This window comes from Branchiostoma lanceolatum, chromosome 5, assembly GCF_035083965.1.
Source record: "Branchiostoma lanceolatum isolate klBraLanc5 chromosome 5, klBraLanc5.hap2, whole genome shotgun sequence".
NCBI lineage: Eukaryota > Metazoa > Chordata > Leptocardii > Amphioxiformes > Branchiostomatidae > Branchiostoma > Branchiostoma lanceolatum.
Window position 1 is genome coordinate 21,647,871 of NC_089726.1, and position 25,013 is coordinate 21,672,883.

A 25,013-nucleotide genomic window follows, 5' to 3' on the forward strand; every position below is an offset into this window, starting at 1 on the left:
GTCAGTATCCGCAATTTTCTTTTAAAAAATACAGAAAACTTCCTGTACGTATCCGTCAGGATCTCTGGCATTTCCGTACAGTGTACGGCTCCGTATCCGTCGAAAATACCTCATTTTCGGATTCCTCCGGAAATATTCCCGATCTCGGTGCGGAAATTTTCGGATCCGTTAGGTTGGATTCGTCAGTATCCGTCAGTATCCGCCAAAAATACAGAAAAATCCCTGTATGCATCCGTCAGGATCTGTGGCATTTCCGTACAGTGTACGGCTCCGTATTCGTCGAAAATACCTTACTTTCGGATTCTTCCGGAAATATTCCATATCCCAGTGCGCATTTAGTCGGATCCGTCAGGTTGGATCCGCCTGTATCCGTCAGTATCCGCCAAAAATACAGAAAATTTCCTGTTCGTATCCGTCAGGATCGGTGGCATTTCCGTGCAGTGTACGGCTCCGTATTCGTCGAAAATACCTTACTTTCGGATTCTTCCGGAAATATTCCATACACCGGTGCGGAAATTGTCGGATATCTTACACGAATCCGCATGTATCCGTCAGTATCCGTCAGTATCCGACAAAAATACAGAAAAATACCGGTACGTATACGCCGGGAAACGAGGCCATTTCGTGCAGTGGCAGTACCTCCACTTAGAATCCAGATTGATCAGGAAACAGTCGAACAAGTGTACCAATTCAAATACCTAGGTGTTCTCCTTGACTGCAATATCTCATGGAAGGAACACATTGATATGGTATGTTCCAAGGTATCTCAGAGAATAGGTTTGCTAAGACGCTTAAGATCATGTCTCACTGTCAAAATTGCAAGTAAGTTATACAGAAGTATGATTCTACAACTACTGGAGTATTGTGACATTGTCTGGGAAAATTGTAACATCACCAAGCAGCGACAACTTCAGGTCCTTCAAAATCGAGCTGCCAGGGTCATCCTACAAATGAAGCGACGATCCAGTGTCCAAGACCTACACAGCAGACTCAACTGGAAGTATCTGACGCAGCGGAGAAAGGAACACATGTGTGTGATGGTCTTTAAATGTATTAACGGGCTTGTCCCAACATACCTGGATACCACCTTTGTACACAACCACCTGTTACACAGCCACAACACCAGACAAGCCTCTTTGTTAAACCCAATTACACAAACACAGCCGGCCACCGCACATTTGCATACAGAGGAGCAACGTATTACAATACACTTTCGGCGGACATTAGACATGCACCAACTCTACGGCAGTTTAAAGCTGCCCTACACGATGGTCAAAAACTAGTCCAAAAATTCCCACTCGTGGGGCATGAATATTGATGATTATAACATGTCAATCACGCTTATCACCACCGGCAACTGTCCGTGATTGGTTGACGCTTTTACAGGCGGACCGCAGTAATGTTTACCTTTTTATCTCCCCCCTGTGGCTTTTTGCCGCGAACCGTCCTATTCATATGCGTACCTGTAGTCAGTCTCAATTGTCCGTACATAGCACATTTTAACAATGCCAAGTGTGGGCATGATTATTTCCAGAATACTGTTGTTGAGAGAGAGTGGTCAAAATGCCCATATACAAGTGATACAAAGCTGGCGCGTGGCTGACAAAATCGAAAGGTTTGTGGTTTTGACGGCCAGGCGGCAAAATGATGATTAAAGATGGCGCCAGTGGGAACAGACTACTGTATTACGGGTCGAAGTTTTCCTGTTAGCATGATTGTTTTCTTCATGAAATAGTAAACATGCCCACGTATTTGCTGTTACAGAATTTTTTGAATAAATGTATTAGTAATTTCAAAACATTTGACTCCATAACGAACCCAAACTGAGGCGTATGTGTTTCTTTCCCGAAGAAACTAGTTGCCCATCCTACGAATGAAATATCCCAAGCGGAAGTTTGCCTATTTGTAAACAACTGTACCTAGCCGTTTGGGGGTGACAAACTCTAGTCTTCATAAAAAACGGTCCGAAAGGCTAAATATTTCTTAAGACTTGCCGAATATCTTTTACACAGAGACGGAAAATATTCAAGGCAGGAGAGACGATTCAAAATCCCACAATTTTTACTTGTTTTCGTTCAAAAATTCAGAAACAACAAAGAGCACTTACTTGCTTCCATAGTGACAGTCTCTAGACTCTCTACTCAAGCCAAGTACACATGGAACCAATTTCTCGGCTCCATTACAAAAAGAGCACAAATCAGGGAATACATGACCAGAACTAAACATAACGTTTAACTAAAAATCAGAAATTTAAACTCGAAAAATTTGTGTGATACAAAATGTAAATGTTCTGGATTGAACCTTGATTGAACCCAAGCCGCGTGTAAAGCCTTTTGTCTGTAAGTAACATACTTGTATATTTCTGTTAAACTTATCCGGCACCTTCCAAGAATAACCTGTGTACTGGAAAATATGCTCTCAGTCGTGTTTGTACTGAAATATTTAACCGCCGTTTGAAAACGTTCCCGTTCAAAAATAGTCGCTAGCCATTTCTTTTGTTCTTCCGGAGCATGGGTAAAATCAAGACACAAAGTAAAAATCAAATGCTAATATACAGCAACCTCCTTGTATACAGAGACAGTTTGGACGGATTTTTCCATCGGTGCTCAATTTGTCGATCGACCTTTCTTTCAAGTAGAGATAATGACGAGCTGGCGTTTGTACTTTTCGGAAAAAGTTCTTTGTAACAAATTGCCGACGCCTGAAGTTGTTGACATGGAAAACGTCATTTCGTCGCAGCATGGGTGAACAAGAAACACAGACACCTTTTATTTTCAGGACATATATGTTACCACACCATACATTATTTGATGTATGTTCCATTTATCAAAGCATCCTTCTGTGAGGAATGAATTGACAAGATATATTGTTAAAATGTAGAGTACAAACACACAGCTCTTAAGATTTCCACCCGCATTACAGTAGACTGTCCCAATAACTAAATATGGCGTCGTGGGCGCCATCTTGAATGCTCGATATTCTGCCCGGCCGTCCGAACCCAAACCAAACAGACCGACTTTTCCATGATTTCCCACCAGTTATCAATAAAAAGATGAACATCCCCACAGCCTCGTCATCGGCAACATTTGGGTCGTTTAGAACTGTCGCAAATCAAGTTCGTCACGGTCGCGAAAGGCAAACTGTGACGGCTCCTTGCTCCGGCAAAACGCTAACATTCTTGTGCCAATTCGCAACGGGGGGAAAATCGGGATCGAAAGAAAGCGGCTATGATGAGCCAAGAGGTGTCTTGTAGGCCCGGTCGTTAACCGAAGTTTGACTGTACTAACAAATTGTGTTCTGTTTAACTGTCTCACAATAATACAAGGTATTGTAAGAGAACAACGAAGGCGAAATGAAACATGCCTAGTAATGTAGGATAAAAACACAAGCTCAGCACGTATATAATATAATCTAACCTCCACAATCGTTACCTAACCAAAAATGAATCACTGAGCGATAAAAAATTAAGCTGTAACTTGCGGGACAAGAATACTGAGTACACACGCTGGACGAGTTCACAACTTGAAAATCGCGCCCAAAGCGCAGGTAACAAAAGGGCGATTTGCATGAAAGCGGCATCGAAAACAACGGGGCGCTAATAAGGCCCTGTGATCCAGGCCGACAGAACTCATTATAACTCGACAACATGTTCTCAGCCCCGCGTGTAAACTATAACATAAGGGTAATACTTATATATTGGTCTATATCTTCAGAATTTACAGTAAACTTTTTTTAAAAACACCACCACCCAAAAGAACAGCCCATCGCCGCCATCTTGGCTTATTTGCATGTCGTCTGGATTCGGCGATTTGGAACTATGGGAGAAAACGTACCGCAAAATTGTCCATATGAGTTAAAATTGCAATGACATCAAAAATATTCCATTCTGACCGAATTCAAGGACCAACATTGAATTAATATAGGCTTCAATCGATTTTTGATACATATATCTAAGAAAGTTGACTGTGTTAAAGGTCAAAGTTTATCAACCGGAGGTGACTCGTAATGCGTCCAGGGACGCGGGAATTTTTCTTGGTCATATCCTACCCTCTACACATTCTTAAAGCCAATAGATATTAGTTTTAACTGTTTATTTTTGTTTTATATTGTAACCATCGGATCTAGCATTAAACTGAGGGGTATTTATATAATTTTTATCCGCTGCCGCGTGGGCTCTGTCGCCCAGCGGGTGGGTGGAGTACAGAACAATAGGCTCTGAGAACAAACAGCTAGTGTTTAGACCATCGTGCTAGGACACACTCCTCCGCACATTGACCTCTGACCTCCACCGTTGACGTTTTTGGTTGATCTCGACAACTGTTCTCTGTAATGACGCTTCGGTTTATTTGTATATATTGTTTGTTGTCCTCTGGTTGTCTCACTGAATGTAACACGATTCGTTTTTGTTATTTATTTAGTGGGCCCCCTTGGAAATCAACTTCAAATAAGTTGAATGGGGCTACCCACTTGTCTGAAGATGAATAAATAGATAAATAAATAAATTCACGGATTTAGTATAGCATGAGTATGGATATAGCGTACAGCATAATGTATACTGTTCAAGCTCTGTTTTGAGTTCGGAACTGATAGGTTACACCATTTAAGACCCAGGCGTACAGAGCATTGTCTTCTAGAATTGTAGTGTCTTTGAAGATTGACCGTACTCCAGTATGAGTTCAACGGGTAAACCAGGATTCATGTTCCAGACTGTATTTTCAGGAGACAGAGTCTACTATTAACTTTATCAGCGTACCTTTTAAAAATACTTCACTGGATTCAGTCAATGATTCTTGTGAGTTCTGGATTAGGCGGAAGTTGATATCAACGCAAGCTTCAGTGATTCTCCAACAAAAATTTTTGTTTCGCTCCGCTATTTTGAGTTGCGAGAGTCACATCTTTCTTGTTACAAAATTCTAGCTTTGAAGATTATCCCCTAAAATTGCTCCACCAATATGATATCCCTCAAACTTATTGCAATGAGCTGGCTGCTGCTGCCACGATTCGCTCCACTACTTCTACACATTCATATCTACTGTCAATCTTATCACGCTTTGGGCAAAAGTATCTGCTTTGAATTTAATCAACCTTCGGGCACAGGTAGCGGCTTTGAATTTGATCAGGCCTCGGGCATAAGTAATGTTTTTACAACCAAGCACTAGAAAGTCGAACCTATTCATATTCTGCTAACTTTTCTGTGTCAGCTTACCCTTGCAAAGTAGTCTCTAGTTAGCCCTTTTGGCCTTAAGGCCTGGCAAACACACACACACACACACACACACACATACACACACACAGACACACACACACACACACACACACACACACACACGCACACGTAAGCGAACAGTTTTACTAAAAATCTGATCGAATCCTACCTCGGTTTTCCCCTGAATAAGACTTATCGTTACAATTTCAATATCAATACAGATTTTAACGTTCCAATATTGATATTTTCCTGCTGAAACCCTAGGATCATAGTAAAGAAAGTGTATCGACTCTGGTTCCATGTTCCTTACAGTATTTATAAAAAAACATTAACATTTATAAACCTCAACTAAAGTTATAACAGAGAAATCCCCATTAAATCAAAATCAAATCAAATCAAAAGTATATCTCTGGCCGTTAGCTTCTTTTTGTCAGCTTATGTCCTTTTTTCAATAGATAGTAGTGGAATTGTTCTAATCAATCATATTTCCTCATTACTCATTCATTCTATGTCAACACGTACCTCTCCTCAAGCCATGCCAGTCACGCATTAGCCCAACAACAACGGTTTTAATTCGGAAATTATAACACCGAAATTTGCTTAATTTTTGTTTGTTGTGATGAAATTTTGGGTTAGTATGGTCTTCATACTGATTACTTACAAACTGGATTTGCTGTAATAAATTGTAGGAAATTAACCAGAACATGTACATTATTATTATCATTCCTTGATACATAATGAGGTTTATGGGATGCTTAGATTACTTGGCAAAATTTTTTGTTACCCATCCTCTCCCGTGCAGAAATTGAACAAAACATATATTCTTCAACGTTTGGAAACCTTTAGTCATGCCGGAAATATCGCTTATATATATATATATATATATATATATATATATATATATATATATATATATATATATATATATATATTCCCTGTGGCCGAGGAAGCCAGTCTGAAGATTGAGCTTCCCACTAGGTTCACCTTAATTCCCAAATTAATTCGTCACTGCAATCTAATCTCGTGGATTGGTCTATGCCCTAAGAGCACTGGGAAAGAATGTGATTGACTAGAAGGGGTTGTTATTGTTCAGGAGTTGCGGAGAACCTTGCTTCCTGATATACAGACCAATCTTATGGATTTGAAAGGAGCTGATGACTTGTCAAGTAAACAAAGTGGTTGAGCTGTTTTCAAAAGTTGCTGAAACAAAAACGATAGTAACTGTGCGTCTGTGTTTGTTTTAGATTTGAGGTAATACTTTCGACAGGCGACATTTTTTTAAATTGCGTGGCAATCTTGTTCAAGTGAGGTTGAATGCGCTTTTCTCTAATCCATAAGTATTGAAATATTTCCATTTAAAAAAATATGCACGTTGAGAAGGAAGGTCATTCAACCGGAAACGACATTACAAAGTGCAAGTCAGTATCGCCATATTAGATGCCAACGATGGCGAGCCACTCCTTGGCTGGCAACATGACTTAAATCAATTTGGCTCGAGGTTTATGACGTCATACATCCGGGTATCTGGGGTTTCATATTTCGCGTGAAGCCAGAATCTGTGAAAGTCAAAGAATGTAGCTGTTACTGATATTTCATTTTAGATCGCAGTCTTTATCCTATCTAGACTGGGGAGGGGGGCTAAAAGGGCCCGCTCCAACATTGCGTCGTATAACTGCTGAACGACGTGTGCTAGAACCACGAAACTTGGTGACTTTTCCTAAGATTTATTTGGCAACAATTCTATAATAATTCTATTAGTTATTATTTTTGTTTTGCCATAGCAATGGGTTTATTACAGGCATATTTTACAAAAGTTATAAGTTCGGTTTAAAGATTTTAAGGTTTTCTTGCACAACCACAATTGCTTTCCTACATCATTAACATCAATGTAATTCAATGTAACTTTCATGATTTATTCATAAACCATGCTAATTGTGTGGGTGAGTGAGTAAATGAGTGATACTCTTTGGAGGTCACTGATAGATAGATCATATTAAAATTCAGACATTACTGTTATAATTACTTCTCTATCAGTTATACATGCAATACGCACTACTCAAAGTACACCCTTGCTACAGAAATGATATGAATTGTTGCATGGTCCACTAGCGTGTTCGCCTCATGAGCTCTGTGGGTTCGGTCCCAGTGGTGCCTTACTTTTTGATCGAACCGTTTTACTTTTTCAATCATGAACGGGGTGTTGACCATCAAGCTTCAAGGGGTCTGACCAACTACGTAGGCCCAGTTCATGATTGAAAAGTAAAACGGTTCGAACCGTTTCAGCAAAGTAAACCGTTTTACTTGTGAACATGAACGCTCCGTAACTGTTTCGTTTTGTTCTAATCTGAACTTCCTTGCGAGGTAGTCTACAACGGTTTAGAATAAGAGGTTTCGTGGAATTGTCATCATGAACGCAAAAGCGTTACGGAACCGGTTCACATTGATGTTTATGATGTCGTACATCCGGGTACGCGGGAAAGAGTGAAAGTTTTTAGCTGTCTTTGAATCGTAACATCTTGCTATGGCCCCCAAGTCGGGTTCTAACAAATACCTATTTTGGGGGATCAGGAGGTCCAGAGGAAACTTGATGGCATTCATCGGAACCAGGAGGTATGCGATTAAATCGCCAAGGGCCTGAAGGGACGCGGGTTCAACTGGACAGCAGTTCTGTGCCGATCGAAGTACAACTCAAAAGTGAAAGTTTTAGCTGTCAATAGGATATTTGGGCCGCGTTTTGTAATAGTAAAATCTTGTTACGGCCGACAACTTGAGGTGCAGGATAACAACAGACTTTGCATAATATGCAAATTCGATGTAAATCGCTTTCAAAGCGAGTGCAAGTTTGGACCACGGACGCAAAATGTACACCGTTTCAATTTCGAATTTATACGAAAAAGTTTCGAACCGTTCTATTTTGACGGGGCCCAATCATGTTCAACCGGTTGTCTAGTTTAGTTCTGCTAGTTCATTCTTGTGATGCTGAAGAAGGGTGATGGGTGTCACCCGAAACGTCCAGAAACAATTCAGTACTAGAGTGCAGCTCCAAAATGAGCAAATGTGTTGCAAACAATATCAGAAAACGGATACCAGTGTCTTAGAATGCAAAAGTCACTTCTTAAAGACCCCAGAAAAACTATATAAATACGGGATAATGTAGACTATAGGCTTCAGTATGCGTCTGGCAGCCGTACAGTGCTCATCAGTGGAGGCCTGGCTGAGAAAGTTTACCATGTACAAGTTACTCTTCAAGTCATGTTTGAAATCTACAGACAACAGATAAGAAGTTGAAGTATGGCTACACATAGAGAAGTTAGCTTGAAGGACAGTTAGCCAAGAAATAAAGTAATGACAACACTGGCCTTCGATTCAGCTTAAGACATTGCCTAGCAGTAATATATGTACTGTTACTACTTCAAGAAGACGCAAAAATCCCAAGTCATATTTCTAGACACACAACTACCAAGGCTTATGTGGGGAAGACATTGGAAATTTAGAAACATTTAGATACTCTGACACAACGTTGCCATGGTTGATTTGAAAGTTTGACAATTTGAACAAGGTTGACTTCTCTAAAACTGAAAGTTGTAGATAGTATTGTCTTCACTTCAGTATCCAGGGGATCTTATCTGATTGAAAATTCCTTGGATCATGTGATTTTTCAATAGATATCTTAGCCATTCTGCATGGTTAGATACTGGTTCCTAGAAAACCAAGTACAGAAAAAAAAAATTAAATTCTCTGACATTTATTATGGTAATCTGTCCCTGCGCCATTGTTCCTGGCTGGCAGACATCTTATCCTTTTATGAATTTATGTGGTTATGGGGGTCAATCCAGCCCTCAAATTGCTGGGCAGGTCACTGCCTTTATGACTTGCCCAGGGGAAGAAAATCTTGGTCTTTAAGTCAAAGAAGAAGGTGTGAAAGAACTGAGATTAAACAGGTACTGCTCGCTTCACCATACCCTGTGTGTTAAGTCATTTGTTCAACCGTCCTATAATAGATAATAACCACTTAGATTTCACAAACAATGCAAATACATGGCTGTCATCCATATAATCGAATCAACAAGACCTAACCTGCATGAAAATTTTTTGGCCGCTCTGACATTTGCAACTCTGGAGCAGTATCACTGCTTCCATCGTAGATGGTCAAAAAGTCATAATTCTCCTCGAGGTCGAAGCTGTCGAACGTGAGTAGTCTCCAAGCAGATCCAACGGTTGCAAAGACCGTATCCAACTGCCAAAAGGAGTTTTTATTGCAGATCCAACAGTTGCAAAGACCGTATCCAACTGGCAAAATGAGTTTTTATTGCAGATCCAACGGTTGCAAAGACCGTATCCAACTGGCAGAGGAAGTTTTTATTGCAGATCCAACGGTTGCAAAGATCGTATCCAACTGACAAAGGGAGTTTTTATTGCATATCCAACGGTTGCAAAGATCGTATCCAACTGACAAAAGGAGTTTTTATTGCAGATCCAACGGTTGCAAAGATCGTATCCAACTGACAAAGGGAGTTTTCATTGCTGATGCAACGGTTGCAAAGATCGTATCCAACTGGCAGAGGAAGTTTTTATTGCAGATCCAACGGTTGCAAAGATCGTATCCAACTGACAAAGGGAGTTTTCATTGCAGACCCAACCGTTGCAAAGACCGTATCCAACTGACAAAGGGAGTTTTTATTGCTGATCCAAAGGTTGCAAAGATCGTATCCAACTGACAAAGGGAGTTTTCATTGCTGATGCAACGGTTGCAAAGATCGTATCCAACTGGCAGAGGAAGTTTTTATTGCAGATCCAACGGTTGCAAAGATCGTATCCAACTGACAAAGGGAGTTTTTATTGCAGATCCAACGGTTGCAAAGATCGTATCCAACTGACAAAGGTAGTTTTTATTGCAGATCCAACCGTTGCAAAGATCGTATCCAACTGACGAAGGGAGTTTTAATTGCTGATCCAACGGTTGCAAAGATCGTATCCAACTGACAAAGGGAGTTTTTATTGCTGATCCAACGGTTGCAAAGATCGTATCCAACTGACAAAGGTAGTTTTTATTGCAGATCCAACCGTTGCAAAGATCGTATCCAACTGACGAAGGGAGTTTTAATTGCTGATCCAACGGTTGCAAAGATCGTATCCAACTGACAAAGGGAGTTTTTATTGCTGATCCAACGGTTGCAAAGATCGTATCCAACTGACAAAGGGAGTTTTTATTGCTGATCCAACGGTTGCAAAGACCGTATCCAACTGGCAAAAGGAGTTTCTATTGCAGATCCAACGGTTGGAAAGATCGTATCCAACTGACAAAAGGAGTTTTTATTGCAGATCCAACGGTTGCAAAGATCGTATCCAACTGACAAAAGGAGTTTTTATTGCAGATCCAACGGTTGCAAAGACCATATCCAACTGGCAAAAGGAGTTTCTATTGCAGATCCAACGGTTGCAAAGATCGTATCCAACTGGCAAAATGAGTTTTCTTTCTTCTGCCAGTTGGATACGGTCTTCGCAACCGTTGGATCTGCTTGGAGATTAGAACGTGAGACGAACGGTGCCTCCTTCTGGCACGATATATGATCAAGACTGATCGTTGCCGTAGAATAGTCGCTGGGATTGGGGACTGGTTCGGTGACGTCACAATACCTCCACATCCAGAAGCACCGGTCTCTTTTCCTGTGTCTAAGAGCCCTGCCACACTTGTGCGTATATACAAGTCCGCATTAGCTGCGTATATTAACATGTTTTTGGTTTAGGTTAAGTTTGCAGCCGAAGAAGTGATTTCGTAGGTTTGATAACTAGACTGCTCAACGGTGGGTCAAAGTAAAAGACAACTTCCTCCCCGCAAAATTTACTTAAACCAAAAAAATGTAAGTGCGGAAGTCATGCGCAGTTTAATATACGCACAAATGTGACAGGGCCTTAAAGAGGAAGCCAGGAGGACCCAGGGTCCTTCTACTATAAAAACTATAATCTGTCAGGGAGTTAGTTGCTAAATTGACTCCAACCCTCATCCCAACATCATAAATGGATTATCCTCTGTAGGGGATCTCTACCCGTCTGGCTCCAAGAACAACAGAATGGGATCAGAGCAGACGACAGGAACTCATTTGCATATTAACTGACGTCTCGATTTTTGAAAAATTCTGTATTTTTCTCACTAGTTTTTGAAGAAAACGTTGTCAAAGAAAAATAACTCAGATACATCATACATGTATAGGTGTAACAAAGCTACGTAATCAATACAATACGTAACTTTACTAGGCAACTTTCCGAAAACCATAACATTGTGTTTTCAACTGTCAAAGCAAAGTTGAAATTTTATCTATATTTTCCTAAGAGGTGAATCAGCTTTGATAGCTGTGTGTCTAGAAATATGCCTAATACATGTAATTGTGGTGTCTACTTGGTAGTCTGACAGAAACCAGTATAGACTAGGGCTCTGTAGAACTGTACATGTAATTTGTATACTGACAGCCTGCCAGACATTCTACCAGTGAGCATGGCAGGCCAGTGTTGATTCATATTCTTTGTTAGTAACTACAAAGCTGACTTGTTTATGTGCAACTATACTTTGATAATCCTTTTCTACATTTCAAACGTGTGCTGAAGTAACTTCAATACTTAGTAAACTGTCTAAGCCAGCGAGCCCTCCCCTGATGTAAACACCACGGCATTCAGAGGCAGACTGAGGTCTGGGAGTTTACGTTAGCTGAATCTATTGGGTGGTTTTATAGTCCAGGCTTCCTCTTTAAGGAGATGATAAACGGTATTGACCATCTTCTTATACAGCTTGATGACGGGATTTTTAATCTGATTCTTCTTCATAATCTTTATCACCATCGGCACAATGGTATTTTGATTGTTATAGAAATCCATGTCAGACTTTTTCTGACCCCGTACCTTTTCTTTGACATCGTACACGTAATGTCCCCCTCAAATACAGGACGTGATGACGACATACTTAAGCTTACAGATTATTTTCGTGTCGTCATCAACAGAGTACATCACAAAAGTACAAAACAAATACTACAAATACTGAAAATGAAGAACAAATTAAAACATGCAAAGCACATGAGCAGCAAATTATTCAAAATAAACTACATGACAATAATCTTGAAATGTAAGAAAATTGACATCAATATACAGATAGATATATATATATATATATATATATATATATGTGAGTAGGTACTACAAAGCTGGTAGGATGGGGGTTTTGCTACTCAAACCCAGTTTCATTCCAGTGTGTCTTAATTTCTAGGGAGGAACCCTTTCCTTGACTGATTCCAGTCTTGTTGTATTTCTCTTGCCAGTCCTGGCCGTACCCGATGTTTTACTATATTATACCTCCATCTTGTAAGGTCCAGTCCGTGATATTATTCCTTTGCAGTATAAAATTATACAATTTATGTCATACCTGTGACTTTTATAAGGGTCAGGGACCATCAATAGGGCTCTGTGTTCCGAATATTTTTTTTATTCATTTCAATAATACTTCTTAAGCTTTTTAAGTTGATTATGCATTATCCAGCAGTTCGGCAGACACACGCGCACGCGCACGCACACACACACACACAGATACAAACACACACACACACACACACAGACACACACACACAAATACACACACAGACACACACACACAAATACACACAAACACAGACACACACAAACACACAGACAAACACACACAAATACACGCACACACACAGAGACACACACACACAGACACACACAAATACACACACACACACACAAACACACACAAATACACACACACTGACACACACACATACACACAAAAATATACATTCGCAAAGGGAATTGAATAGTCTTTTTTTTTGCTGAAGGCTAAAAATTTCACATGCATCAATAGTGCGAGCTGTATCAGCAAACACAGGCCCAGGCGCCTTCTTCAGGGCTTCGCAAATTCTATCAGTTCCTCGCGGTCCATGTTAAAGAGGTGGCAATTCAACCCCTCAGTGATGTCCTTACCGCCACATTTTTTGTAAAACTTGATGGCGACGTCGTCCCAGCCCTGGCAAGTCCACTTCATCTTGTTACAGCTGTTTTCCACGCCGATCTGAAGCGAGAAAAGAGTTATGTTCACCGCATTTCACATTTTTTATAGGTCTGAAATTACTCGTGCAGTGGCAGTTAGTGCTGAATTGCTGCAGGGTTTACAATCACATAATACACAATAATAAGTGTGACAATATAAAGAAGTTTATTGAAAGTTCAGGCCCGTGGGCTAATTGCAAGTAAATGGTAGAAGCATAGGGGAAAACATACATATGTCAGTGGGCTGTGACTGACTTTGTTGTAACAATAGGCTACTAATGACAATGACAATGACAATGACAATGAACTTTATTGCATATTCATGCCCAACATGGGCTAAATGCATTAGGTAACATGGAGTAAAAGAAAAAGAACATTGTGATACATTCCATCTAAATCTACAGAGTCTCTTCTCTCTTCTTGAAACATTTGTACACAAATTCACATAGTTTTTCGATTATAACGTAGTTTCTAGAAGACATAATACATGTGAATAACTCGTTATTTGTAAGATGCGCATATTTCATGTCTAGTTGTATTGAACTTACGAGGGATCTGCGCATGTCTGAGTATAATGAGCATTCTAAGATAAAATGTATTTCATCTTCTATACAATCCTTGTCACAGAATGTACACATTCTGTCATTTGGTGGAGTCTGGTTGTACCTACCAACTTCAATTTGCAGTGGATGATCGCTGATCCTTAGTTTAGTCATAGCTCGGCGATAGTTAACATTTTGTATATCTAGATATTTTTCTTTTTCATATGAAATCTTAAATTTTTGGTAGGTTCTTACAACTGTTGGCTATATCTAAACAAGCTGGGTTTGACTTCTTTTTTAGAGGCAATGGAAGACGAAAAGTCCCACTTTTTCTAGTGCTTGTGGGTTCTGTGATTTCAAGAGAAAGGTAGCTTTTTGTTCATCCGTGAATGTGTAAAAGAGGGGGTATTTCGTGCATGGTAACTTGTTTAAATAAATAAATTATTGAAAAGAGTATTGAAGCCTACATTGGATGTCATGAAAATGCTTTATGTCAGCATTCTTCAGAAAAGTAGCAACATTGAAGTCCTGTGTGTTCACCGCATTTCACATTTTGATTATGCAAAGGATACGAACATTTCACATTTTAAGTATGCAAAGATAACAACAACTAGGGGGCCCAAACCTACACCACTACTTTATTACATCACAAGCTATCAGCCAGCCAAAAATCAAGACCATAGCACGTCCAGATCAAAAGATACAAAAGCGGAAGTTCTGCTGCAGTACCAAGGTCACATACCAGGGGGCCCAAAATCGACCTTGACTTTCGGCTTCCCAACACCCGCCCACATATCAAATATCATCGTAATCCATCAAGAGGTTCTTGAGTTATGCTGACTACAGTAGTGCGGAAACACAAACACACACAGAGACACACACACAGACACACACACACACACACACACAGACACACCCAAAACTTTATCTCCATTTTTCATGGAGATAACTACAGTTTTCATGGACAATGCACGGTAGTCCACATTGGAGCCCGGGGTCGATTTGCTAATACCAACCCAAATACCATGTGTACTGATCACATATGTATACTATAAAATGCGTATTCTAAATCGGTTGATTTCTTTTTCAAGTTACAGTTTTTTTTTACACAGGATTAAGGACTGGGGTTACGGATTAGGGTCTCTGGTGATGGAATAAAGATTATGCTGATGGATTAAGGGTAAGGATGACGGACTAAGGGCAAGGGTGACGGACTAAGGACTATGGTGACAGATTAAGGGTTATCGCGACGGATTAAGGGCTATGGTGACGGTTTATTTCATTTCAAAAACACATTATGGGGGGGGGCAATGAGCTCCCAACACCCCCCCCCCCAAACCCCCAATCAAAGAAAGCCCAGTCTGGATAGGGTTAAGCCCTTGTCACACTTGTGCGTATAGCGTATAGACAAGTCCGTATGAGTTGCGTATTAACATGTTTTTGGTTTAGGTTAAGTTTGCAGCCGAAGAAGTCATTTCTTTGGTTTGATAACTAAACTGCCCAACAGTGGGTCAAAGTAGAAAACAACTTCCTCCCTGCAAAATTTACTTAAACCAAAAAAAAATGTTACTGCGGAACTCATGCGCACTTCAATGTACGCACACGTGTGCCAGGGCCCTTATGGAAACTTGTCGGGACAATGCAGGGCGCATGGTTACGGCGTGAGATCGTGCAGCCAGCGGTGCGTGCACCCTCCGTGGAGCGCGGAATTTACAAGTCCATGCCGATTGCCACTTAGGGCCCTGTCACACTTGTGCGTATATTCAAGTGCGCATGAGTTCCGCAGTAACATTTGTTTGGTTTAAGTAAATTTCACAGAGAGGAAGTTGTTTTCTACCTTGACCCACCGTTGAGCAGTCTGGTTATCAAACCAAAGAAATTACTTCTTCGGCTGCAAACTTAACTAAAGTTAAACCAATAACATGTTAATACGCAACTCATGCGGGTTTGTATATACGCACAAGTGTGACAGTGCCCTAAGTGTCTTTTTATTACCCTTTGAGACGCCGAGTGGACGTAGACACCTTCCCGGCCAGCAATATTGATATAAAGGAAAAAAAAAATGTAATAGTAAAACTATAACTTGACAAAGAAATCAGCCGGAAGGAGCCTGCAACGGAGGATACATGTAGAAAAAACATTACCATGGATCATAAGCGATCCTAAAAACAGGGCATGGAGTACTTTACTTATGCTAGGGTCACATTTCCTAATGCTTCGGTCTCATTTCCAATCCGGGGCCCGGCCGGGCTGTTTGCGAAAATGCATTAAAAAAAATGCATATACAAGATATGTGGTTAGGAGCAATTTTTTCACGTTTTGTGCATTTTGCTGTCTCTTAAATTATAGGTTTCGTTCCCACAAGCTGCCCGGTCGGGCCTCGGATTAGAAATGGGACCGATGCATAACCGGGGCCCGACCGGGCTGTTTGTGGAAACGAAAAATTAACGTGTATGCCAATGCTCAAGCTATGCTCTTGAATAATTTTGGGTACGTTTCGTGTTTTTGTTGTCTTTTATATCATACTTTTTGTTCTCAAAGACAGTCCGGGCGGGACCCGGATGGAATATATAACCCTAGCATAACTCAGATGAACTTTTGTAATACTGGACGAACCTTTGCTACTTCCTTCATAAGAGATGAACCGATGCCACGACCTGAGGACAAAAAGACACAACAAAGATTATTCTGCACTCTTGTAAGGCCCTGTCACACTTATGCGCATATTTAAGAGTTCCGCAGTAACATTTTTTTTGCTTTAAGCCCCTGTCACACTTGTGTGTATATACAAGCCCGCGTGAATTGCGTATTAACATGTTTTTGGTTTAGGTTACGTTTGCAGCCGATGAAGTAATTTCTTTGGTTTGATAACCAGACTGCACAACGATGGGTCAAAGTAGAAAACAACTTTCTCTCCGCAAAATTTACTTAAACCAAAAAAATGTTACTGCGGAACTCATGCACACTTAACTATACGCACAAGTGTGACAGGACCCTTAAGTAAATTTTGCGGGGAGTAAGTTGTTTTCTACTTCGACCCACCGTTGTGCAGCCTAGTGATCGAGCCTAAGAAATCACTTATTCGGTTGCAAACTTAACCTAAACCAAAAACATGTTAATACGCAACTCATGCGGACTTGTCTATACGCACAAGTCTGACAGGCCCTTAACCCTATCCAGACCGGGCTTTTTGGGATATCTGGGACTGGGGGGAGGCTCATTCGGCCCCCCCTTCATAACTTCTAAACGGTATGATGTATCATCACCAAATTTGTAGGGGGTGATGTTCATGTAAAGTTTTATAATTCCTAGAATTTTGGTGACGTTATGACGCAATATGACGTAATTATGACGTCATTGATGTGCTTTTATTGGCTAAATAGGAAATTCGCGTAATATCTAAAGCTATTAAACAAAATAGTATGTATTGTCGTTTTAAGGTATAACAAGACATATAACGTAAATCGTAACTACGTTGACGTCAAAATGACGTCATTAAATGACGTCACGTGTTGTTAGCGACCCCTTGGGATCCGCCATCTTGGATCGGCCATTTTGAAATTTTCAAAAATACTTTTTTTCCACTTATGACCCCAAAAAACGCTAAAAATAGATTAGAAACGTTGATCTAAATGTTTCTGGTAAAGAAAATGCCACGTAATGACGATTTTGAAGGCGGAAAGCCTGTTGATACCTAAAATAGTGTAATTGTCCGCCATCTTGGATTTTGACCGATTACGTCATCAAATTAGCATGAATTATGAATATTAAATCATGAAAGTTACATCTTATTTTACATGATGCTATACAAGTAGGAAAACTAGTGTGGTTGAGCAAGAAAACCTAAGAAATATCATTGTTTTTAAAAAATCAGTGATTTTTGCATAAAATGCCTTCCAGAAACCCGTTGCCATGGCAACACGAAAAATCATAGAATTTAACAATTTTAGGAAAAGTCACCAAGTTTGGTAGTCCTAGCGTATGTCGTTCGGCAGTTATACGATGTCAAAGTTGGCGCGGGCACTTTTAGCCCCCCCCCCCAGTCTGGATAGGGTTAAGGGCCCCTTCACATTTGTGCGTACCTTCAAGCGTGCATGAGTTGCGCATCAGCATTTTCTTGCTTTAGGTAAAGTTTGTATGGAAGAAGTTTATTTTTACTCTAACGCACCGTTGTTTTACTATTTATTTGTCTCACACACTCACTTGTCCATAGTTAAGCAATATATGCACAGCAACATAACCTAAATACATACAAAACAAGCAAACATGAAATCCTGTATATATATATATACATACGTTTCCAGATGTTCGTAAAGTATGTGTTGCGATAGAATGGATATTCTATCATCTTAACAGTGTTCTTGGTAGACGGCTATACATTTCAATCACATAATTCATTACCATGTTTATAATGGCAAATGGCCATATGGCAAATGGGCATTACCATGCATATAACAGAAGATTGGGTATCGTCATTGATTTTAATTTCGTTCATGCATGTTTATGATTCAGTGTAGAAAAAGAATAATTTTCACCTCTGTATGGCGGCTTTACGTAGAAGCTTTGCAGATACACAGCTCTGCGTACGAGGGGTGAGTAGCAGAAATAGTACATAGCATAGCCGATCAGCTGTGCTTCGCCACCTGATCCATCTGCAGTACTTGGAACTTCCGCTACGAGCGCCCTGAAGTAAGGGTCGTCTCTAAACGCGTCTTCTCGCAACGCTGTAACAAAATCATTTGAATCTCTCATGGTCGTTACGTAGCAGTTATTTTTAATATGCAACTATTGTTAGATTTTTGTAAACGTTGCAGTGAAGTCAGGGCTGTTGCATGCAATATCTATCTAATATTTATTTATTTATTCAGATTTACCACATTTGTGGAAGGATTGACATAACAGGTGACTATCACCTTTTCAAGATGTCAACCCAGACCAGACTGTAAGGTTTGGACCATCGCACACCGAGACATGCCCCTACTCTTTTTCGAAAGGTGTGGTGGGTTCTTTAACGTGCGCGGGGTGTGGCTCTCCCCAAACACAGGACCTCTATTTAACGTCCTATCCGAGGGACATCCCTAACCGAAGCCTGAGTGAAGTGAGGAAATTTGTGTTAAGTGCCTTTCCCAAGATATTTTGCCAAACTGTTGAAAATTAGTATCCTTATGCGAGTACTTTCTTATTTACACTAATCAAAGTAAGAATGACAGAAATGGCGTTAATTAGTTAACATTGGTATTTGTCTATTCTAAGTATATCCTCCTAGATGCAATATATTCTTGTTCAAGCGAACTTTTTGCCATTGTTTTCGCTACCAGTGCATTGACTGATTTTATTGTCACTTGTAGCAACTGAGTAGGGCAGTAGAGCGAATGCGCGAACTATGTGTCCAATTTCTAGAGATTTTACAGCCGTGAAGCTTTTGAATGTAGGCATGAGTTGATATATCTAGCCTGAGTACCATCCTCCGTAGTGACCGCTGGCTCAATGCTTTTCCCTTGCTAACCACGGATTAGGCTAGAAATAGATATATGTAACCTATGTACACTTAATATCACCGATCACAGAAGGATTGAAAATTCAGGTAGCATGCGTAGTCCAATGATTAGAGATCTTGCCTCTGCAACTAGGAGCCCCGGGTTCAATCCCGGCTGTGTCGCTCACCCGACATGCACGCTACCGGAAAGGGTCGCAGTCCTTAGGACGGGACGCTAAGCCGTGGTTCACTATTCATTGTGCTTGTCGAAAAGAGCTAGGGGAATTTCCCCGGTACACTGAACCTGTAAATACTGTACATAGCGTCTGTCTTCTCTGTCACGACCAGTGGAAGATTAGCTCATCTGTTCATTGTGCTTGTCGAAAAGAGCTAGGGGAATTTCCCCAGTACAATGAACCTGTAAATACTGTACATAGCCTCTGTCTTCTCTGTCACGACCAGTGGAAGATTAGCTCATCTGTTCATTGAGTTCATTTGAGCTAAACTGGTTCGACATCACTTTCCTTTCCTTTCCAGAGATCGTTACGGCTACCCATACCCGTCTGGTTGGAACTTACGATGGCGAGATGGCGATGAAAAAGCAACAACATTGGCACGTGTGTGACCCACTTAAGACAACTTAGCCGCAAGGCGCAGTAGTCATCGATATCACCCCGACCAATCGATCGCTTTGAAACTCAGATTCGAATCAGCCATGACCCGACAAATTGCTTCATGTCGTTTTAATGACGAAATCTGGCAAAACAAACTCGCCAGTGAGATGCTGAAAGGTGTCAGCTTTCAAAAGATGTTTTCAGACTGACAATTTTGGCACTTTGGAAATGATAGAAGCTGGCTGCGATTTAACGTAGTAGAAACTATTTTTAACGTTAAATCGCGGTCAGCTCCTCTCATGTCCATAGTGACAAAATTGTCAATCTGAAAACATCTTATAAAAAGCTGACCCCTTCCAACATCTCACTCGCGAGTTTGTTTTGTCAGATTTCGTCATTAAAGCAAACTAAGGAAGCAATTTGTCGGGTCATGGCTGATTCTAACCTGAATTTCAAAGCGATCGATTGGTCGGGGTGGTCATATAAACTCTTTTCCAAAGGGCACAACATCGGGGCATGTCAGAGTATCGATTCCGGGTCTAAATGGTTCTGAGCAAACGATTCTAGTTTTTAATCCAAGTTACGCCACACACGACGCCACTCAAGTAGCCTGGAACCATACCATCGGGGGCTCCCCGATATCTCTACGGCGCTGGCAGGGATCCCCGCCCGCCCAGACAGCTTAGTCCGCTCGGGGTGTGTTTACGGCCTTGGATTGAATTAGGCGGTGGAACTCTCTAAGGTAGCTAAAGTAGAAAGACTGCGAAAAATTCTATATGGCAGCTAAGTAGACAGGCTGACAGAAACGGATCAATAAAGCATATTGGGCCCGGTAAAACACCCCTACGTCGACCCCTAGAGACTGGGACCAGGCTACCACACTATAGCTAGCAGTATCCCAATATTAGCCTGGCCTAAACATATAGCGTGGCGTCGCGGTGGCGTAGTGGCAGGGTGTTTGGTCCCAGAACCCAAAGATACCCGGTTCGAATCCGGGCATCCCTGATTTGTCCCATTGACGTTGTGCCCTTGGGAAAGGCACTTTACACGACTGCCCCAGCTTTACTCAGGTGAAAATGAGTACCTAGCTTCTGTTAGGGACGTCCCTCGGATAGGACGTTAAATGGAGGTCCCGTGTTTGAGGACAACACCACACCTCAAACGCGTCCGGATATGCAGCTTGTACTCTTCAGTACAAACCTAGTTCGTTACGCCTTGATGCGGTTTACCGGGTATGCAAACAAACAAACAAACAAACAAAAAATAAATTATACAGTTCCGTACTACCTTCGGCTGTGACAGTCTCCGAGCTGCCGGCCCCCGATCCCTGATGTTCAGCTAGGTCCTGGGTTCGAACAAATCACACACATATAACGTTATGGAAACATTGATAAAACTTCAGCTTTTTTTCTGCACAATGGATACCATTAAACAAAAGTATCGACTATCGAGTCGGCAAACATCAAAGTAACGTTGTATATCTTAAGTAGCAAGTAGTATCACTATTAATATATTAATATTGATATTACTATCACTATTGATATGTTAATATTAATATTATACTGATATGAATATTAGAGTAGCAATTACGTAGTATCAGTGGTGCTTGTTGGGGGGTATTAATTCCAATTTTGTAAAATACGCAATCCAAAATATAGATATGGTCTATCTAACCACGGAAATCACAAAATTTGGCAAATCATTGGAGTCTAACCACTTGAACTTTGTACATGATCTGATGGGACTAGTCCATTTTTGCAATGGGGGTGATTTGTGAATAGTCTATATATCTGCGCGGAGAATAGATTTGGAGTTCAGATATTCACTTTAGTGTCTTTTTACCTCAAAGTACTTATACTTTAAGTCATTAATTATGTTTGCTAGCATACCTTTATACTAGTTTAGTACATAGTCATGTTACAAACTTCAGGGGGTATGTACAGGGGGGTTAATATTTAAAAAATCACAACATTTTTACATTTTTATATTCATATTTCTAGGTGAGTATCTCAGCAAAAACTGCACTTTTGCGAAATAGTACCTCCCCTATATAAGATGCACATTACCTTGATCATGCGTGCTATTTCTCCACAGTCGTCGGGGCGAGCGGGTCGGATGATACTAGCAAAATCTTTACCAGTGGGCGCCATCTTACCTGGAAGCAGTGGTTCAGAAATAGAATCGGATGGTCGGTGAAAACAATGCTTGGATGTGCAAAGAGAATTCAGACTCTACAACTGGATAAAAATTCGGAGATTTATTTCCGGACGTTTCGAGTGACATCCATCACTCTTCTTCAGCGCCACTAAAATGAACTAGCAGAACTAACCAGTACTTATCTACAATGACTAGAAAAAACGGTTTTACATAACAAATCACACAGTCATGCATAAGAGGTATTGAAATGTAAAACAAGATGGGAAGGTATTATACAAATACAGTTATACAATATTTACATATTGGATGTCTAACCTTCACAAACGTAATGCTTGGATGTGTTCAATTAAAAAATGATCTCTTGACGAAAATGATATATGAAAACTGGCTGACTACCAATAAAGATCTTTCTATCTAATATGGTGTTAACAAAAAATGACTAAAAGACAATGGTCAAGATGATATTTTGCAAAGGATATCACAGACAAATGAGTTGCCGCTGTTGTCTAGTATGTCTTTCACGCGGTACAAGCAGTTTTTCTTGCTACTATCTAACATACAATGCTGTTGCTACTATCTAACATACAATGTTGTTGCTACTATCTAACATACAATGCTGCTGCTACTATCTAACATACAATGCTGTTGCTACTATCTAACATACAATGCTGTTGCTACTATCTAACATACAATGCTGTTGTTACTATCTAACATACAATGATGTTGCTACTATCTAACATACAATGCTGTTGCTACTATCTAACATATAATGCTGTTGCTACTATCTAACATACAATGCTGTTGCTACTATCTAACATACAATGCTGTTGCTACTATCTAACATACAATGCTGTTGCTACTATCTAACATACAATGCTGTTGCTACTATCTAACATACAATGCCGTTGCTACTATCTAACATACAATGCTGTTGCTACTATCTAACATACAATGCTGTTGCTACTATCTAACATACAATGTTGTTGCTACTATCTAACATACAATGCTGTTGCTACTATCTAACATACAATGCTGTTGCCACTATCTAACATACAATGCTGTTGCTACTATCTAACATACAATGCTGTTGCTACTATCTAACATACAATGCCGTTGCTACTATCTAACATACATTGCTGTTGCTACTATCTAACATACAATGCTGTTGCGGCAATAGACCATCTACTTGTAAAGGGTGTCTAGATGTCTTAATCGTAACCAATACTCAACTATCATGACTCATTACTTAACCATGCACCAAAATCTAGTTGGAATCTTCCAAGCTCAGCTTCACACGCCATGCTGCGGGTGTTTTTAAGAACATCCAGAATACTTTTACAAAAACAGTGGTGGAGCGTTTGAACTGGACAGTTGTACTTGTAGTCATTACACCAACTTTCACAACCAAAAACATGCCGGGCTTGATTCATACATCAAACCTTCATAACAAAGTCGTTAAAAGATCGGCAAACAAACACTGCACGAAATGGCCTCGTATCCCGGCGTATACGTACAGGGATTCCTCCGGAAATATTCCATATCCCGGTGCGGATTTAGCGTATCCGTTAAAACTAACGGATACGCTAAATCCGCACCGGGATATGGAATATTTCCGGAGGAATCCCTGTACGTATACGCCGGGATACGAGGCCATTTCGTGCAGTGAAATAAGGGTTTTTATACTAATACAGCCTTACGTGCTTCAAGAGATAAGTCTTTTTTTTAACTAAGGATGAGTTGTCTGAACAGTCCCGAGGAAAATAATCCGAAGAAAGAAATAAGTTGAATAATCTGTTTGATATGACATCACCGAATACAGCTATTAAATGGAAGGTGGGTCCTTACGGTTTACCGTGAGCGTTGCAGAAACAGCGGGTATGGATCAAGAAGGTCTAGTAACCACTCCCACTAGAAGCCCTGGAAGTTGGTAGAACGCATCTGACATACAGTACTCTTGAATATGAGATTTAAATGGACAGTTCTATTTACAAACCAAAAGTATGGGGGGGGGGTACATGCAGGCCGCGATTATGCAATGGGATAGGAAAACTCAAATCACGTTTATGCCAAGCATTTGTGCATGTTTTGATATGCATTGCATTTTATTTATTTCATTGTTGATGATTAAAATGTTTAGCACTTATGCTTTCAAATAAATACCAAACACCTCCTCCAATGCATGTGGTACAGCCCGGCCCGCCCTTTGAATTAGGTGATTTGACTAGATTCTGTCCCAGAAAAGTGAAATTACCTCTCGGTATGCGCATGGTCGGCTTACGACGTCTACTTGTTACCTGGTCCCGGGTAGTTTTTAACTCATTATTTGCCATTTTTAGTGTAGGTTCTGGTGAACTTTTTGTCACCGAAAAGGGCCTAGGGCAGTGTGGGCGTGTTGTCGGAAATGTGGGTCATTTGAGACCGACTAGAAATAAACATACCACTACCTAATTTGATACATATAATCCACAGTTTTTTAAGGACGGTAAGATATGGTCAATATAGTATAGTTACAAATGCACATAGATGTGTGAATTTTCGATTTTGAATAATAACAACGCGATGAAAGGCGTACGTGTTACGGTGTATTATTTGCATAAATCAAGACAACTTTTTTGCAATTTTCAGGCCGAATTTACCAACAATCCGATCATATCTAGACATATCTGTTCCTTGTTCCAAAGACCTCAGGTGTCAAAAAAAGCACATGGGACTGAGATATCGATAAAATGTAAAAACAAAAATCTTACCTCAAAATTGGTTTACTATAAAGCAGAAATCACGACTGTCGTGCAGCGAAATCCCTCCCGCTAATAATTAAATCGTTCACAGGATAGTTTGCTTCTCCCAGCATGCTATGCGCAGCAAATACGTTCTCCTTCCCAGGACCGTCTGTACATGTGTGACAGACCCTAGTGGCAGTGGCAATCGTTAGGCAGTACAAAAGACTCGCACACGCATATTTA

At 40.5% G+C, this 25,013-nt stretch overlaps 1 protein-coding gene across 7 annotated transcripts; it reads right to left on the minus strand.

Annotated features, from left to right (window-relative positions):
- Positions 1-13,024: 13,024 nt before the first annotated feature.
- LOC136435702 (thialysine N-epsilon-acetyltransferase-like) lies at positions 13,025-24,927 on the minus strand. 7 transcript variants are annotated; one of them, XM_066429363.1, is made up of 7 exons: positions 24,798-24,927; positions 23,903-23,967; positions 21,960-22,048; positions 21,181-21,238; positions 18,339-18,527; positions 16,420-16,460; positions 13,025-13,283 (listed from the first exon to the last, which is right to left on the minus strand). In XM_066429363.1, the coding sequence occupies exons 3-7, from the start codon at positions 22,041-22,043 to the stop codon at positions 13,116-13,118; spliced, it is 540 nt and encodes a 179-aa protein (XP_066285460.1). In that variant the 5' UTR covers positions 22,044-22,048; positions 23,903-23,967; positions 24,798-24,927; the 3' UTR covers positions 13,025-13,115. The 7 variants fall into 7 exon arrangements, with proteins under 7 accessions (XP_066285460.1, XP_066285457.1, XP_066285461.1 ...); XM_066429360.1 differs by having other exon boundaries at positions 23,896-23,967; XM_066429364.1 differs by lacking the exon at positions 24,798-24,927 and adding an exon at positions 15,799-15,827 and having other exon boundaries at positions 23,896-24,043.
- Positions 24,928-25,013: the final 86 nt, after the last annotated feature.

Excerpts from the sequence above, each read along its gene's own strand:
- LOC136435702 (XM_066429363.1), bottom strand. The coding sequence starts at position 22,043 with ATGGCGCCCACTGGTAAAGATTTTGCTAGTATCATCCGACCCGCTCGC. Across the intron at positions 21,239-21,959 it reads AAATAGCACGCATGATCAAG|GACCTAGCTGAACATCAGGG; the intron begins GTAATGTGCATC and ends GTTCGAACCCAG. Across the intron at positions 18,528-21,180 it reads GGAGACTGTCACAGCCGAAG|CGTTGCGAGAAGACGCGTTT; the intron begins GTAGTACGGAAC and ends ATTTTGTTACAG.